The sequence below is a fragment of the Carettochelys insculpta genome, chromosome 16 (genome assembly GCF_033958435.1).
Source record: "Carettochelys insculpta isolate YL-2023 chromosome 16, ASM3395843v1, whole genome shotgun sequence".
Classification (NCBI taxonomy): Eukaryota; Metazoa; Chordata; order Testudines; family Carettochelyidae; genus Carettochelys; species Carettochelys insculpta.
In genome coordinates this window covers 28,833,078-28,849,757 of record NC_134152.1, presented here as the reverse complement: position 1 = coordinate 28,849,757, position 16,680 = coordinate 28,833,078, and the positions used below count along the sequence as shown (strand labels likewise).

Below are 16,680 nucleotides of genomic sequence, written 5' to 3'. Positions count from 1 at the left end.
TGTAGCATACAAGTGTAGATGTAGCTATTGAGTCGAAACCTGATATCTTACTTTTGCCTGCATGAGGAAGGTGTATTAAGGAAATATTGGGATTCCACCATTCCTTGGGTTCACACACCTACAGGGTACAGGATATTAAGATTGTTGATCTGGGTATGAAGTTTCCTCCTGTAAACTAATAGCCTTCCTGCCCTAAACATTCATTTAGGGGTTTTAAGGTTACTTAGTGTAGGAAGATATGCTGAATTTAAGGGGCGCTCAGGTTCCTGGAAGATCTAGGATCAGAGCAATTAGGACCTCTTGAAGTGTGTGTTCTTCATTGAAAGTGTTTTGAGAAGCACTATGAGATATTTAATTGATCAGAAGGTGCTTTCTTTAGATAGTCTTGAGGATCCTGCAAGAGGATCTATTTTAGTGGATTTTTCACACCTTTCAGGTAGAAGTGGCATTTTGTTGGAGAAAAACTTTGGCTGTAGGTCCAAAAACCTACATGTAAATACTTATCCATGAGCATCTGTTACTGTTTCCATAACATGTACTTACCAACACTGCTGTATAAGCAATGGGAAGTCTAGATTTCTGTTAGGCATCTGAGAGAACCAAACCAAACCGATTACTTCGCACCATGTCTCTAGCAATGATCTGGAACAGTCAAACGTTTAATTTCTCATACCATAGAACACTAAAACTGAAAATTAAACTCAATTTTCCAGACATTATTTCAAGATACAGCAGGGGTTGAGAACATATCAGTAACTTGATACAGGTTGAATCTCTCTCATCCGGAACAGTCATGCAGCAACATCCATAATGCAGCGTGATTTTAGTTAGCCAGAGGGCCACTTACAATGGATGTGGTTAAGTTTCCTGCAGTCCTATAAAGTTTTACAGCCACAAGTCCTGGTTCTTAGTGTTCTGTGCTGTTCAGCTATAATTTACCCTAAATGTCTTCTAAAAGCCCAGTGAGCAGTGGAGGTGTTGGTAATGTGCTGGACAGTATTGATCTCTCGTGGTCTGGCAAATTCTATTGTCTGGCCCTGGTCAGGTCCTAAGAGTGCCAAATGAGAGAGAGTCAACGTAGTAAAATAGTGACAGTTTTTTAACCATCAAACTACCATTAAAACCCAGGAAACAGAGAGGATTTATATTTGAAACTCAGTGTGAATCTGTAAATGCATAGTTAAGACATCTAAAACATCTTAATTCTGTTCCTGCAGCAGTGCCAACTTTCCAGCCTCTGTTTTGGTGAGAAGTTGCTTTTGCATTTTTGCTTGCAAAAGTAGTTGATCTGTTCACAGCTGGGTATTGTGCTTGGATTAATAGCTTTTGCCTCCATGTAAAACTGACTTAATCAAGACATCAGTACACAAAACTAGTACATCTATCTAGTCTTACTTCTGAGGAACGGGCTGTTCTAATAGGAAGTGATCCAGTGCAAGTAAATTGGCCTTCTTGGACTTGGAGGGTTGATTCATATAAACTAGAAATTGTGGTTTAGCTGTTAAAGCAAGGTACTAAGGAATGAGACTTCAGATTCTTTTCTTGACTCTCAGACCTTGACCTAGGTAAGCTAATTTCCTTTTGTTCCAGTTTACCCATTTATGAAATGGGGGTAAAGCCCACTTTCAGCCAATGGGAGCTCTGAGGGCAGAGCCTGCAGATGGTGGCTCCACTTTTGTGTGGGAGCAGGAGATGGTAAGGGCTGCTGCTGCTGCTTCCGGGAATAGATTCGGGTAAATGACACTGGGATCCTGCATGCCCAAGCCACCCCTGAACTCCAGCCCTCTGCATCAGTGCTGATCCTCCTCCCACTCTCCAAACCTTCAATCCGAGTCCAGAGCATCTGTTTGCACATGCAGCTATGACCTCTTGAGCCCTCATTAGTCTCCCACTCACCAAACCTCTCTATTCCAGGCCGGGACAGCTTCCTGCACTTTGGACTCTTCCATTTCTGGTGCCACCCATGCCCCCAATTTTTAAAAGCATTCATGGCCCTCTGTACAATTTCTATAACAAGATATGACTCTCGAGACAAGACTGGGACAGGCGAACATTTTGGCCCAAGAGCCATAAGCAGCCCTCAGAATACATTCGCCCAACATATTTATTTATTCTCCTCTCAGATGATTTCATATGCCTTACAGAGCTCCAGGGGGGTTGGTACAGTCTCTGTAATGCTGCTGCCATTTGTAGCAGTTGGGCTTTATCCCCCATTTCAGAGATGCCTAAACTGAGAGAAAAGGAAATTTGGCTTATCTATGTCAGTCTGTCAAGAAAATAATCCTATGAATGGGAGCTGCACAGCTGGCACTTGAGTCAGGGACAGCAGGATGGCTAAACTTTCTTCAGCTCCTGACCCCACTCCCCAGCTAGAGATCAAGGGAGAGATTTAAAGGTGTGAAAAAGCCACGTGTCCCACCAAACATAGTTGACTTCTAGTCTAGACTTTAATTTATGGTGCATAGTATGACTCACTGTTCCCTGCCCCAGTACAGTGGGTATACTCTCTCTTGTCTTATCTGCAGCTTTTCACTGTTGCCAAGCTCTCAAACATCAGGTCCCTGATAGTTAATCTTTACACTGCAAAACTTAAGTAACTGACATTGAAGCATATCATAAGATTCTTAGATGGGTCTGCTAAGTTGCAGCCCTGGTGATTCTGCGGAGTGTCCTTGTGCTTATCTAGCCTGGACAGGATTTTGCATAGCCTGTACCAAGCTGGCAAATAAAAGTATTCTAAGATTTTTCAGGTGAAGTTTGATGCCTCTACTGTCCTTTGGTGGTAGAAAAGGCATGTGGTATGTGAGGTTTTCGTGGTTTTTTTTTTTTTTTAAGAATTTGGTAACTAGGAGTGATTTTTGTGTGTGTGGAGGGTTTTTTTTTTTTGTAATTGATGTTTGCAGGGTGCTGATAGCAGCAACTTGGATAAGCACTGGAGACGTGGCTAGTAGCCAATAACTCAGTCAGCAGTTAAGGAGGAAATCTAAATGGCATTGGAGAAGATCGGATACAGCTAAAATGCTGTATGTCTTAAATGAGGAGAAATGGTTAATTTCCTCCTCCTAATTACTTGTTGATTTGAAAAGCAGCATGGTTACCCTTGCCAGTAAATCCCAGTGCAGTGCACAGACAGGAGTTGGAATGCACTGAAGCAGAGAAATACAGAATGGCCTTAAACATTTTAGGTTCATACTTACTTTCCCATCTTTTTGGGATCAACTGTTAACATACATAAACATCTTCACTGTACTGCTTCCCTTGAAAGAAAGCTAATGTAGATTCCATGCATTTTCATTCCAAACAAGCCATATTTAGAGTAGTGCTGTACATGAAATGTGGCATGATAAAGTTGATGGCAATAAGCTTGGGAACCAATCAGGCTATACCGTGATAAATATTCTGCTTTGATTGGTGCTGTTCATATGATGAATGCAGTTGAAAACGTCTTTAAAATTGCTGCTCAAGTGAAGTTTTAGCTGACATCCGTTAGGATGCTGAGAGAGTTATTTTTATGCTCTGAGTTGGTAGAGGTACAAGAGGATGGACTGAAGACATAGCTGCATTTAGCAATCAGAAGGTAAGCTGGGCTGTTGTTACAGACAGTGTTTTGTAGGCTTTTTATTTTAGGTCACTGAACTGTGAAGGCAGGAATAACAGTATTGTGCTGTCAATCCCAAATCCTGATGACAGGGATCCACCCACTTGAGCAATCTCTTCTAGTTTGTAGACACTAGTCTGTTGGGATGTCTACCCAGGAGTGTAAACCCAGGATTGAGCCTGGGCTCAAGCCTAACCCCTTTGCATCCATACAAGAGATATGTTAACTTAGGGTCCCAAGACGCTGGAGGATCCAAACCTGTTTAAAGCTGAGACCCATGATCTAAGCCCTGTTGCTTTATGTGTGCATAGACTTCTAGCTTAACTTGGGACCTGGAAATCTTCAGGATGTATCCCAGAGTTCCTTGGTGCAACTTCCTTAGATGCAGTCTGTTACAAATGGAAGCCACGGACCTTCCTTTTGAAAATTGCACCAGTTAAATTCAGCATTAATCCATTGTCATCTGGACATCGGTTTGCAAGCACACTGTCAGCCTATAGAATTTTCGGTCGTAACGGGTTAGAAGTTTTTGCCCCGAGAGCTCCTTCCTGGTCACAAGCACATCCAGACTTTGGTGCATGCTGCCTGGGCTTTCCTGCACCAGTGGCTCTGCTGGGGAGAAGGATGCAGATCTAGAGAGCGGAGTGGGGACTAAGGTTAGATCTACACTAGGGAAGAGAGTTAATTTCAGATATGTGCCAGGTACTGTGGAATAGGGTTACTTTGAGGATCTGTTCAGTGCTCTGTGGCCATGGGAGAATAAACCATTAACCTAGGGTTAAAATAAAGGGTAGATGCTCAAGCCCATGGTTCCCTGGCATGGGTCCGCTGACTTGAATCTTGCTAACCTTAGGCTTACATTGCCCTGGTTGTTTACTAGCCTATGTTTCTAATATGCTATACTGTGAGCCCCCTGGCCAGTTTGGATACCTGCTTCTACACCCCATCTCACTTACATCATCCAAAGTTGTATCTTCTGCAGATAGACTGTTGGGAATTATGGAGAAATGGGTTTCTCTATATTTCTATCTCATGAAATACTAATATTTCTGTTACCTATTCTTTTACAGATGCCTTTTTTCTCTCAGTAAATTTGTCTTTAAACAAGTGTTTAAAAAAAAAAATAATAAAATGGCACATTTCCCCAAAGTTGGGCCCTTGCGTACTGTGCTGTGTATAATAAGTTCTCCCAGGAAGGCTAAACCTATACAAGTCTTAAAGTAGCTTCTTTTTGCTGTCATGTTAGGCAAATAGGAAGTATAGCTGTGAAAACGTCTCTTTGGAGGCTGAATCTCAGACTTGCATTTATTCATTTTAATCATCTGTGCTGGTTATGATAGCTGAATGTGGCCTTCCTCTCCCCAAAATAGCTTGGGAAACACTAGGATCCTTCTGAATGGAAGGTATAAGTATCACTGTTGCATTCTGATTGCTGTACTGCTGTTCCATTTGAGCTTTTAAATGTTGGTTAAAGTCTGGTAATGTCTCTCTTCCTAATATCCAACCTGTCTCAGGGAAGACTTAATGATAAAAAGCATATTTTTCTGTGATTTGAGGGAGTCTGCCTGTTGTTATCTTCCTTAAAGTATGTCTACGGTTTAATTTTTGTTTCTGGGTTAAGCAGAGACTGATATTTATTTTAAATTGGCTCATCTAAATTTAGCAGCTAGGCTTCATAGAGACAAAATGATCAGGAAGGGCTAAATTAGTCTTGTGTCACAGGGACCTTGGGACAAGTAAAGGAAAACAGAAGATACAGAACAGAGGGTTCCATTTTGAGTCCTCTTGGTTCAGAGTACAGTTCAGTAAAACTTTGTTTCTTAGAGGTAGCTGTTGAAATGAGTCTGTATTTTTAGATCATATAGACAGTTCTGATATTTCATTATAATTGCTCTAAGCAACCCAATGTTCCTTTGAATTTCTGGCCAAGGCATCAAGTGGCAAGTTAATTCTTTTCTTTCTCCTCTAGTAAATCTTTTCAGTATGAAGCTTTTATGAGACTGTTTGAAGGTGACCTCCAAAGGATCCTTTAAAAATGCATGGTACGTTTTGTTATATATAGAAGGCCTGAGAAGTTTGTGGGATGTCTTGCCAGATTTGGGGTTTTTTTGTTTTCTTTTCTTTTCTGCCTGCATACCTCCTATTGTGGAATGGTCAGTGATGTCAAGTCTACTGTTATGGTTTTTCTGGACTATTTCGTAGGGAGAAGCCTTTGGCATTTGCATCTTAATTGGGGGCAACTTTTGATCATTTGGCATCAGTTTTAAATAGGTGTTTACAAAATAGGAGAACTGAAATTGGCTTTTTTAAAACTTCCTTCTGAATTCTACAGCTTTCATTCTTTTGTGATGTAATTTCACTTCTCCAGTTATCATATAGTCTTCAGGTCTTGTCTGTTCTGTAACTTTTCATTTTAAAATAAAAACTTATGGGGGATGGAGATGGACATTTTCAGACTCCTTGACACATGTTAAAGGAGTAGAAAGGTAAGATCTCTTGGGCCCAACTTCCTTTTCTTCTTCGGGTCATCCTTCAAGCTGTGTCTGCAAACTTGTACTTCATGAAATCTCTGCAGCACAAAACGTAAAACCTGAAATGTTGCTGCATTGTGGGACTTGTGGCTCATTTCAGGCCTTCTCTTTGCATTTCTGCATTTCCCAGATGTTCAGTGACTCATATTGCTTAACAATAGGAACAGCATCTCCTATTCCTTCACTTGGTTCCAGTTGGCAAAGTTGTTAAAGGATATGCATTGCAAATGGAGGAGAAATTTGCAGAGCTGGAATGAGTCATCCAAGTGTCTGTGATAATTCTTGTGGTACAGTAGGAGTTGAGGAAGACTTTATCTAAAAAGCCATTATCTGCAACACTTCAGCATTAACCAAGAGTTTAGTGATACAAATAAGCAAAAACAGAGTTGATTTTTTTGAATAAATAAAATGGAGTTGGGGAGGACTTGGACAGTTTGACTTAATCTTGTAAAACAAAAGTTATTTATATTGTAGCAGCATTATAATAAATCTTGAGGTGCGTGAGCATTAACAATTGCTTCAAGGTAAATGTCTAATCAGTGTGTAGCAGGTGTAGGCCCATGGGAAGGTGGGGGAGGTAATATCTTTTATTGGAGCAGCTTCCATTGGTGAAAGTTTTTTTTGATCTGTTTGAACATAGATTATTGCTAAACTGTTAAGGAATAAAGAAGCATAGGCTTTGTTATAAAACTGTATTCTCATTAGAGTTGCATTTTAGTTCACTGAAACTACTGGCTGCTATTACCATAATGCTAACTAAAGTGGAACAAGAGAGTTAAGTGTTTAAAGATCTTAATTCTAAATCAGTAATGGAATATTTCAGGAGCTAAAAACTCATTGAAGATGTTTTACTTGTTTTAACAAGAGAGTTAGACGTATAAGATCCTGCCCTAGCCCCGTAAAAAAATTGATGATTTCCTGCATTATACAGTAACACCTACATGTATGACCACATCTGTTTTCTGGGGAAAAACTATCCCAGTCCACTAACTAGCAATCATTCTCAAAAAGAAAGTGTTTTTTGTTTGTGGGGTTTTTTTTCCCCACCTCGAGATTAGTTGTTGGCGTTTTGATGCCATGGTATCTGCTAGGTCAGAGGTTGTCAACCTGCGCCTCCGGAGCCGCATATGGCTTTAAGGAGTCATTTGTGGCTCCTGATGCTGACTCCTCTTTGGTTCTGGATGCAGTAATGTGACAAGTGGCAGAAGATGCTTTGCCTCAAAAGCTGTGCATGCTGCAGAGTGCCAGGCATGGCCAGTCCCCTTCCCTGCCCAGACTGAAGGAGGGTAGGAGAAGGAGAAGACAAAGGAAGGATCAAGGGGCTGTGCACATTGGCTCTGGGCTCAGTTAGTGTAAAGGCTCTGAGTCAGAGCTGGGTGGGAAACCAAAGGAGAGTGGGTGGAGGGAAAAACCAACAGTCAGGGCTGGGGGGAAGGAATGGGGGGGGAACTGCCTGACTTTCTCTCTTCTCCCTCAGTAGCCTCACCATGATCCCTCACTCCACCCACAACCCTCAGATAGGGAGAGGAACTAGTGCATGGTGGGGAGAGGTGGTCAGGTTATGACCTCTTGGTGGCACATGGCTCATGGGGGAAGGGAGACTGCAGGCAGAGCATTCAGTGCTGGAGGGCTGCTGGGTAGGGGGAGAAGGGGTGCAATAGCATGGAAGGCAGTTGTGGGTGTGAGCCTGGGGTTGCTTCATGGGGGTGGAGGAGGTGGTGATATGGGGGGAGGGCTGTTTTGTATTCATACGGATTGCAGGTCTTGAAGTATTGATATTTTTTTTTTTTTGCCATAGATTCTGGATAAATGGCTCTTCTCACTGTTTCGGTTGCAGACCCCTGTAACTGTTTCATATAAACTTGAATGGAATATAAGCTAATGATTTCAGTGTCTCCTGTTGCAGTTGTTTTAAGAATGTTTCATGAGTCCAAACACTGGGAACTCTAAAGCAGTGGTTTTCAACCAGAGGTCTTTGGGCTCTTCTAGTTATTTGCCCTGTTTTTCAATGGGGTACATGAGCACTAGCAATATCAGTGCAAACTGAAATTTCATACAGAGATGCATTGTTTATTCTATTTGATGTACTGTACACTGAAATGTAAGAAATATTTATATTCCAGTTGATTTTAATGAGGTAGTAATTTTTTAATCACAGTGATCTGTCACTTCTGCATTTTTATTTGTTATTGTCTAAGTGAGTAGTTAAGTGAGGTGAAACTTTGGGGTATGCAAGACACATTAGACAGTCCCTGACAGGAGTTCAGTAGTGTCAAACAATGGCTCTTAGTCTTTCCAGAATGTAGAAAATTACTTAAATAGCCTCTGAAGTCTGCAGCCTTTTGTATGTGTGTGGGGTTTTTATTTTCCCCCTTTTGGTATGGGCTTACTCTTTATTCTGATTGTTTGAGACTCCTGTGAAACAGCATTTCTCAAACTGGGGTCAGCCTTAGGTACTTTGTGGAGCCACAACCTTTGCTGACCAACTCCTCCCCCACTCATAGGGCCTCCTGCACACCAGGGAACAGAAGTGGAAAATGGACCCTGGTGACTCCTTCCCCACCAGCTTGGCCATTAGCAGTCCACTCAGCAGCATAGTAGGGTGCCAGGGCTAAGAAGAGGCAGGACCCTGGGAAAGAAGTGGAGCAGGGTGGGCAGGGGTGGGGCTTAGGGGCTGAGAAGGAAAGCTTGGGAGTATATGAAAAATGTAACTCAAAATGGAGGTCCTCAAGTCGCTGAAATTTGGGAACTGCTCTAAGTAGTTTGTGGGATTTTTCTTGGAGGCAAGAAAACTGTACAGATCACGTTCTTTATTACAACACTTTCCTCACTCTTCGCTCCTTTGACTATTCATCAACTCCAGCTTTTTTCAGAGCAATTACTCAGTCAGGCTCTAATGTGCACCCTCTTGTGAAAGTTGTATATTGTCACTCCGTGAAATGGAATTGGAGAGAATGGGTACATCAATAGTTTAGAGTTGTCAACTGGCGTGGCCTTACTGCTGTTAAGAGCTGAAGATCCAGTGTCAGCTTCTTAAACTGTATGTGGTGTCAAGAATATGTGGAAGTGCTCCTTGCTTCAGAGCTCTTGCTTGCCTCCTTTAGTATCTGAACATTCTGTTGTATTGGTATCGAGAGAGAACACTTGGGATTGAGCTGCTGTTGGAGGAGATTTCTTTCCTGAAGTGTCTAGCTCTTCCTGATAGGGATGTTAACATTCAACCAGTTAACCAGTAAGCCTCACCCTACCAGGATGAGGCTTACTGGTTACAGTTAACTGGTGGGGGATGGAACAGCTCCTCTCTAGGTGTAGGCAGAAGGTTGCTCCAGCCCTGCTGAGAGTGGGGGATGCTCCAGTCTGGCCAGAGGAGCCTCTGGCTGGAACAGTACCCATCCACAGAGGGCCTGGCCCAGCTGGGCTGGAGAGGTTTCTGCATCTCCCTCCCATTTAATTGATTTATCGTTAAACTTAACATTTTAACTGGTTAACTAAATGAGCTTTTACATCACTAGTTAGGACTGTTGACATACATGATGGAATGATTTGCAAGTAGTCTTCCTGTCTATAATTTAAGTATCACTGCTGCCAATAGCTGTAGGGAGAGAAGTTAGCTTGGTACAATAGATATCATTTTAGACTTAGAAGATACTTTGTAACTTTGGCACCTGTTATGTATAGCTTTAAGTTTTCTATCTGCGGTATGGCCTCAGTTACCACAGTAGAGAATGTTAATATAGTTATTCTAACATCACTTCTGGGTTGTAGGGAAATGCTATTGTGTCCATGTTACAGATGGTGAACTGAGGCATGCCCCATCACAAAGAAAATTGTACCCAGGATTCCTGAGGGCCAGCTTATTGCATTAACCACTGAGCCATTTTTCCTTGCCATTTTTATGCTGCAGTAACTTTGCCAATGTGTTAATCTGATGGGAGTTAGTTCAGATTCTTATTCTGGGCCCTGTTACATATTATGCAGAAAAGACTTTAAAAATTTGTTTTGCTGGCAAACTTATGAGACTAGTTCTTGTGATACAAACTGTCTCCTCCCTCAGCTTTTTTGAGGGCATTTTAAATTCAATGAGTTATTCTTCTTGCCTTGAAACCATTTGCAGGTCAGAATTTTTGGATGAGAAATGGTTATCTTGACTTTAGATCTTCACTCACGTTAAGCACTTAGGCTGTGTCTACAGTAGCAAGTTCTTTTGAAATATTTTTCGACAGAAGGGGCTCTTTTGGAATATCCAGCAGAGCATCTACACACACAAAGCATTCTTTAGAAATTAAACAAAAAAAGGCGTTCCTTTCAAAAGTGCTCTTCCACTCCTGTTTCAGGAAAAGTGCCTTTTTTTCAAAAGCTGCTTTTCGAAAGAATGTGTATAGGTGCTCCATGGGCCCTTTTTTTGAAAGAGCTGTCGTCATAGCACTGGATTTGTCCATTGTTTTGAAAGAGCTGGAGCTGTGTGGTCACATTCTTTCGAAAAATTCTTTCAGAAGAGATCTTCTGGAAGGACTTCTTTCGAAAGATTGCTGTAGTGTAGATGTAGCCTTAGTTTCTATTTTATTTTGGGAGAGAACATTCAGAAAACTTTAGATCTGTCAATTTCTTTCTATGGTGCATGTATCTGCTCCAGCCATCTGGTGTAGTCACCCTCTTTATGGGGCTTTATATTGGAGAATGTTTTGCTTAAAATCACTGCTTGGACTAACCTTTAAAGAACAGTTCATTGTTTTCCATAATTATAGGGCTTTTGAAAAGCTGTTTGGTTTTTGTTTTGTTTTTTTTAAAAATGCTATAGATTATTCTGCTTCCACTAAATCACTGATCACTTTGTTAAATATGCTGCTCTATTCTTCAGACTTGTGTTGACTTTAAAATTGTAGTATGTATATATGTAACAAAGTGATCAGTATAGGGCAGGGAATATGGGAGGCACAAGCAATAAATCAGGTAAACTTACTTGTGTATTCCAGCAATTTACTTGCACACAGCTGTTTCCTGTTCTGAGTGTGGGAGGATGTGTGTACGAAGTAAGTGAGGAAAAGAACAAGTTTTCAGACATAGCCCACTTTCAGTTAGTGCTACATCTAGAAGCATTGTTAAGGACGAGGAATATGGAGAAAGGTACACTTTTAGTGCACTGACCTTTCCTTCTTGGGTTCCCCTCCAACCACACCATATGACTAATGCAGTACAGGAAGTTTTATTCTTGGAATCTGTGATTTCTTCTGCCCAAACCCATGCTGCCTTGACAAGGCAGTCTTTATAAGAGAGTGCCAGAAAATGCAGGATATTACACTCACCTTCTGAAAATTCATGACTGCAAGGAAGAAGCTCTTATTTTAGTGATTTTTTTTTTGGGGGGGGGGGGGGAATGTTTTCCTGGGGAAAAATGTAATTTCTTCCTACTGGCCATTTGTAAATCTTTCAGAATCAGTTATAACTAGTGACTGTTCACACTTTAGAGTGTAGGTGCTAGATCCCTTGATAAACCAACTTTTCCTATTTTACTTGAAGATAAAAAATGAGTCGGAGATCCATCTCTCCATTCATTAATGCAACATCATGCTCACAACATCCAGAACTTTGAGCCACGGTTTTGCCCCTCTCTCTTAATAGAAGCAAAGCTGTCTCTCTCACTAACCTGTGTGTAAGCTTCCTGACACATCTGCCTGTCTGCCTTGCCAACAAATTCTGGTAAATTCTTCTGCCAGTATGTTCCCTTGCAGTCAGTATTTTTCCCAAGCATTGAAACTGAGGAAAGGAGGTATGTTTGAAGTGTGTGAGGGCGAAGGTGGAGTGCATGGCATCATATTAAAAACCGAAAGATGTTTCATGGCAATTTTATTAGATTTAAAGCCTGTTTTAAAGTCATCACACAAGTTAAAGTTGGCCATTCAAGCCTCCTTATAAAGGACTACATCTATATCTTCTCGAATTCTTATAATTTGCACAACTCTATTAATGAACTGAAGTGTGGTGTGTTAATTTTTGGTGGCTTCTCATGTGTCCATTACTTCTAGTCCTTCAATTGAAGCTCATTAGTTCATTCACAAGATCAGGAAGAAGGTGACTTCTTTCAGAACACACAATTCTATTCGGTGACGAAGAAGAATGCTCAGCTGGAACAGGCATAACTAGGAATAGCAAGAGATTAATTCATCCCAGGAAACAGCACAAAGAGTGGATCGAGGCACTAATGGTAATTTAAAACAAAAACGTGGAGTCAAATCTTTGTTCATTCATCGTATGACTTTCCATTCTGTGCAAAATCTCTAGCCCCATTTCCAGTAGTGCCACACTCCAGTTAACCTTCTGTTTTTATAAGACAAGCATCTGTAACCGCTACATAGAGTTCAAGTAGAATCCAGAAGTCACTATTGTACATTTGTAAGAAGAAAGTGTGGCCTCCTTCAGTTGGCACAGCAAACACTTTTTATCAGCTTCACTTAACGATTCAGTCTGCTTCTTCAAATACACTTTCCATTGATATATCTCTGATCCAAGGTTAGCTTCTGTTGCTGGACAAAGATCTACTACTGTTTTGTAGCAGAAATGTGTATAGCATTGTTTAATAACCCAAGTTGTTTCAGTGGTAGAACTTACAAGGAAGAGAATGGTAATTGTATCCTTTAAATTTGGTATTAAAAGTAGTCCACCATCCTTGCTGTATAGATCCATCTCACTTTGACAGATACTTTCCAAAGCCAGTAATATAATTGTAGTAATTTTAAGACAACATCCAAGAATTGCTCATGGAAAAAGCCAGTGTCTTTCCCAGATTGGATTAATTTGTACATCAGTCCCAGAGCATTTTCTGTTTTTCCAATCTTTTTTATTCTTGTTGAAAAGAGTACAAAGATGTTAAATGTACAGCTTTTTAAAATGTCTTAAGATTCTGTAACTCGCGCTAGTGATAGTTGAGTAGACAAGGGAATCATAGGGCTGGAAGGCACCTTCTAGTGCAATACCCAGCACTCAAGGCAGAAACAATATTATTAGACCATCCCTCACAAGTGATTTCCTAACTTTGTGGAATCTGTCACTGTAGATTCCTAATCTCACTTGGCAATTTACCCCATGCTTAACAATTTTTTTCCTAATGCCCAACCTAAATCTCCCTTACTGCAGTTTAAATTCATTGCTGCTTTTCCTGTCCTCGTGTTAAGAATTTTTCTCCCTCCTCCCTGTGACAACCTTTTAGGTATTTGAAATCTGTTATCATATTCCCATTCAGTCTTCTCATGACTAAACAAACTCAGTTTTTTCAATCTTTCCTCTTAGGTCATGTTTTCTAGAGCTTTAATCATTTTTGTTGCTCTCCTCTGGACTTTTCCCAGTTTATCCACATCTTCCCTGAAATCTGGCACACTGAACTGAATGCACACGTGCAGTTGAAGCCATATTGACATGAAGTATAGTGGAAAAGAATTTCTTCTCATCATGCTTGCAGCATATATGCTAATACATTTCAGAATGATAGCTCTTTTGCGAGTGTTAAACTGAAATATTTAGTTTGTGATCCACCTAAGAATCCCCTCCTCCCTTTCTGCAATACTCCTTCCTAGGTAATCCTTTTCCATTTTTTATATGGATAATTGATTGTTCCCTCCTAAATTGAGTACTTCACATTTGTCTTTACTGGATTTAATCTATTTTCCTGCTGATAATTTCTCCAATTTTTTAGATCATTTTGAATTTTAATCCTATCCTTCTAAGCACTTGCAACCCCTCCCAGCTTAGTATCATTCACAGACTTAATAAGTATACTGTGAATGCGGTTATCTAAACCATTGATGAAGATTGTGAACAGAACTGAATCCAGGACTAAGCCTTGCAGTATCCACTTGATACGCTCTTCCAGCTTGACTGAACTTCTGATAACTAATCCCTAGGAATGGTTTTGCAACCCATTATGCACTCATCTTACAGTAGCTCCATTTAGGTCAGGGGTCAGCAACCAAAATAGCAAGAAGAGCTATTCTTTTTCAATTTGGGGAAAAAACTCAAGAGCCTCAGTGTATGTGAATATGAGACGGTTGTTAATAAATAACGTCAAAACATACTTTTTGTTGCCTCTGTTTTAAGAATACCGCACACAATTTGTAATGTGATACATATTTCCTGCAGAACGTTCACAAACATTTTACATATTCTATTTCCTCACACTTTCTTTGTTTGTGTTTGTATCGCTGTCTTCCTGACTTTTCCTCCCAAACCTTCCCCCTCTCTCTCTCTGGAGGACAGTAGGGGAAGTTATTCAAAATTTTGAGATCACATATTGTTTGCTATTTAGATATGAGTTATTCATCTTTGGGCTTTTAGACATTCATTGTTTATCAAAAATGAGGAAGTTGGGCGCTTTTTTTTTTTTTTTTTGGTGATTAAACTTTGCAATCGTAGCATTGAGAGCCACAGAGAAATCCTTAAAGATCCACATATGGCTCTGGAGCCACAGATTGCAAATGCCTGGTCTTGGAGCTTTGAAAAGAGATTTCAGGTGCCTTTATGTGACTACCAAGAATGACTAGCAATGACGAGAGAGGAATGGGTGGTAATTTAGTTTCTCAATGTAGGATGTGAAGCATTCCAAGATGGATGGGTTTGAGGAAGATGATGATTTTTTTTTTTTTTAACAGAAGTCAACTTTCCCTTTGGGGGGGAAGTGAACCTTCCTTCTAAATGTAAAAATAATTCCACTGAAAGGCCTGTGAAGTATTACTGCATGTGAAATGACATTTGATTTGACTGATTTAAGTGTGATGTATTGGAGGTCTTGCAAAGAGGTGCATTTTTAAAATCATACATATAAATAACCCTTGAGGATTATAATACATGCCCAATTCAACAATAGTCTGATACATTTTTACAAATATCCACTTAAGTTTTTAAAACATCCCTGTTAGATTTTTTTTAAAATAACTGTATCCTTCAAAGATCATATTCTGAAGGAAAATTTCATCCTTTTTTGCCAAGCTTGTCTCCTTAGTGAAGATTGAAGTCAAAGAAATCACAGGTTGCTTAAACCTTTTGCTACTTCCAAAGCTGCCAGTTGATGTGTAGGATGTGCATCTCTTCTCAGCCATGTGTTTTAAAACAAATAGTGGCTTCCAGTAAATGTAGTCTTCTGTGCTGTTACTCAGTGATTTTTTTTTTAAACTGTACTCTCCATGCAAAAGTGGACCCACTGCATTAAGGCAAAGCATAAAGCTGGCTTTAGGAGCAACTCATACTTGCAGTATGAATTTTGAGCTCTTACCGTAAAAACCTTTTGCAATAAACTTTCTTCATTGCTCTAAGTAATATGCATTAGTCTGTTCTCCTCAACTACTCAACAGGGCATTCCAGTGGAAGAGCTGCAGTGCCTTAGGGCTTTATTAAAGCTGGGGTGATTGTCTTAGCACTACTTTTGTTTTAAAGTAAACTGCACAGTGCTGTTCTCATTACAGACCCTAAACATGCCAGGCTCCAGTCTATATCTCACTTTTCTAGCTTGTGTGTGTGTGTGTTTAAACTTCATGGTGTGTAGAAGAGCAAATGTGCCCAAAAAAGGGGGGTTTGTTTAAGAAACTGATTGCTTTGCTAGCCTAGTAATATGATTTAAGAAGCATCTCTTTCCTTTTCAACAGGGTGAATCGGTGAAATACTTCCTGGATAATCTGGATCGGATTGGCCAGCTGGTGAGATGAAACTATTTATGCTTCTCCACAAGGATTAAAATTAGGAAGTCCATTCTTGCAGTTGGTTTAATATCCCTGGTTTAAAACTTGTGAGCATAGGATCCAAATTCTTTAATTTAGAAAAATGTCCCTGTGAAGTGTATTAAACTTTGGCCTAAGCAACTTTTATATGTCTGAACAATTCCCTACACCTTTTGTATGGACAAGTAATCAGGAATACAGTGGAAAAAACTACATGCACAGAAACCTTCCTCTTCTGTCTCCGGGCTCAGCATCTTTTGGTCCACGTATGCTTCCTGTTTAGATCTAGTGTTACCCACTGCCTTGAACAGTAGTGTGAATTTTATAAGAGGTGCCCATTGAGCTGTTACCACAGGGCTGGGTAAAATAGGGCCACCTTGCCAAATCCAGCTTGCCACATGTTTCGATTTGGTTCGCGTCCTGCTGGGACTTTCCGGTAGGCTCTCTGCCTCCCAAAGCCCAAGGCTGCTTGAAGCAACTAGCTAGCATGCCCCTTCTGGGGGGATGTAGTGGGGGAGAGACTTTGTGCAGTGGGAGCTGCAAGGATTGTGCTTGGGGTAGGAGCAGAGTGCAAAGCCTCTTCCCCTGCATCCCCCTCTCCTCCCGCCCCAAGAGGTACATGGCACCAAGAAATACACAGCCTGAGCAATTGGCCACTTTGAGCAGCCAGAAAGCCTGCCTGAAGGTCTCATTGGGCTGCTGGCTGGGAGCAGTCTAGCTAAGTGCCTCCTAGCCACAGCTTTCATCTGGTATCCCATCCCCTCGTTTATACCAATTATCTGCCCTCAGTCACAGTCCCCTCCTTCAGCCAAACTCCCTCTCAGACCCCGCACCATCTCCTGCACCCAAG

General features: G+C 40.8%; 1 protein-coding gene across 5 annotated transcripts in view; it reads left to right on the top strand.

Moving 5' to 3' along the window:
* GNA12 (G protein subunit alpha 12) overlaps window positions 1-16,680 on the top strand; it is a 145,838-nt gene that overhangs the window by 65,521 nt on the left and 63,637 nt on the right. For all 5 annotated transcript variants that reach the window (XR_012647775.1, XR_012647773.1, XR_012647774.1 and 2 more), the window contains one exon: window positions 15,759-15,809. Coding sequence is in view for 2 of the 5 variants with exons in the window: in XM_075010919.1 (XP_074867020.1) it covers window positions 15,759-15,809 (51 nt within the window). In the remaining 3 variants the exon portion in view is untranslated. The remainder of the gene's footprint in view (window positions 1-15,758; window positions 15,810-16,680) is intronic.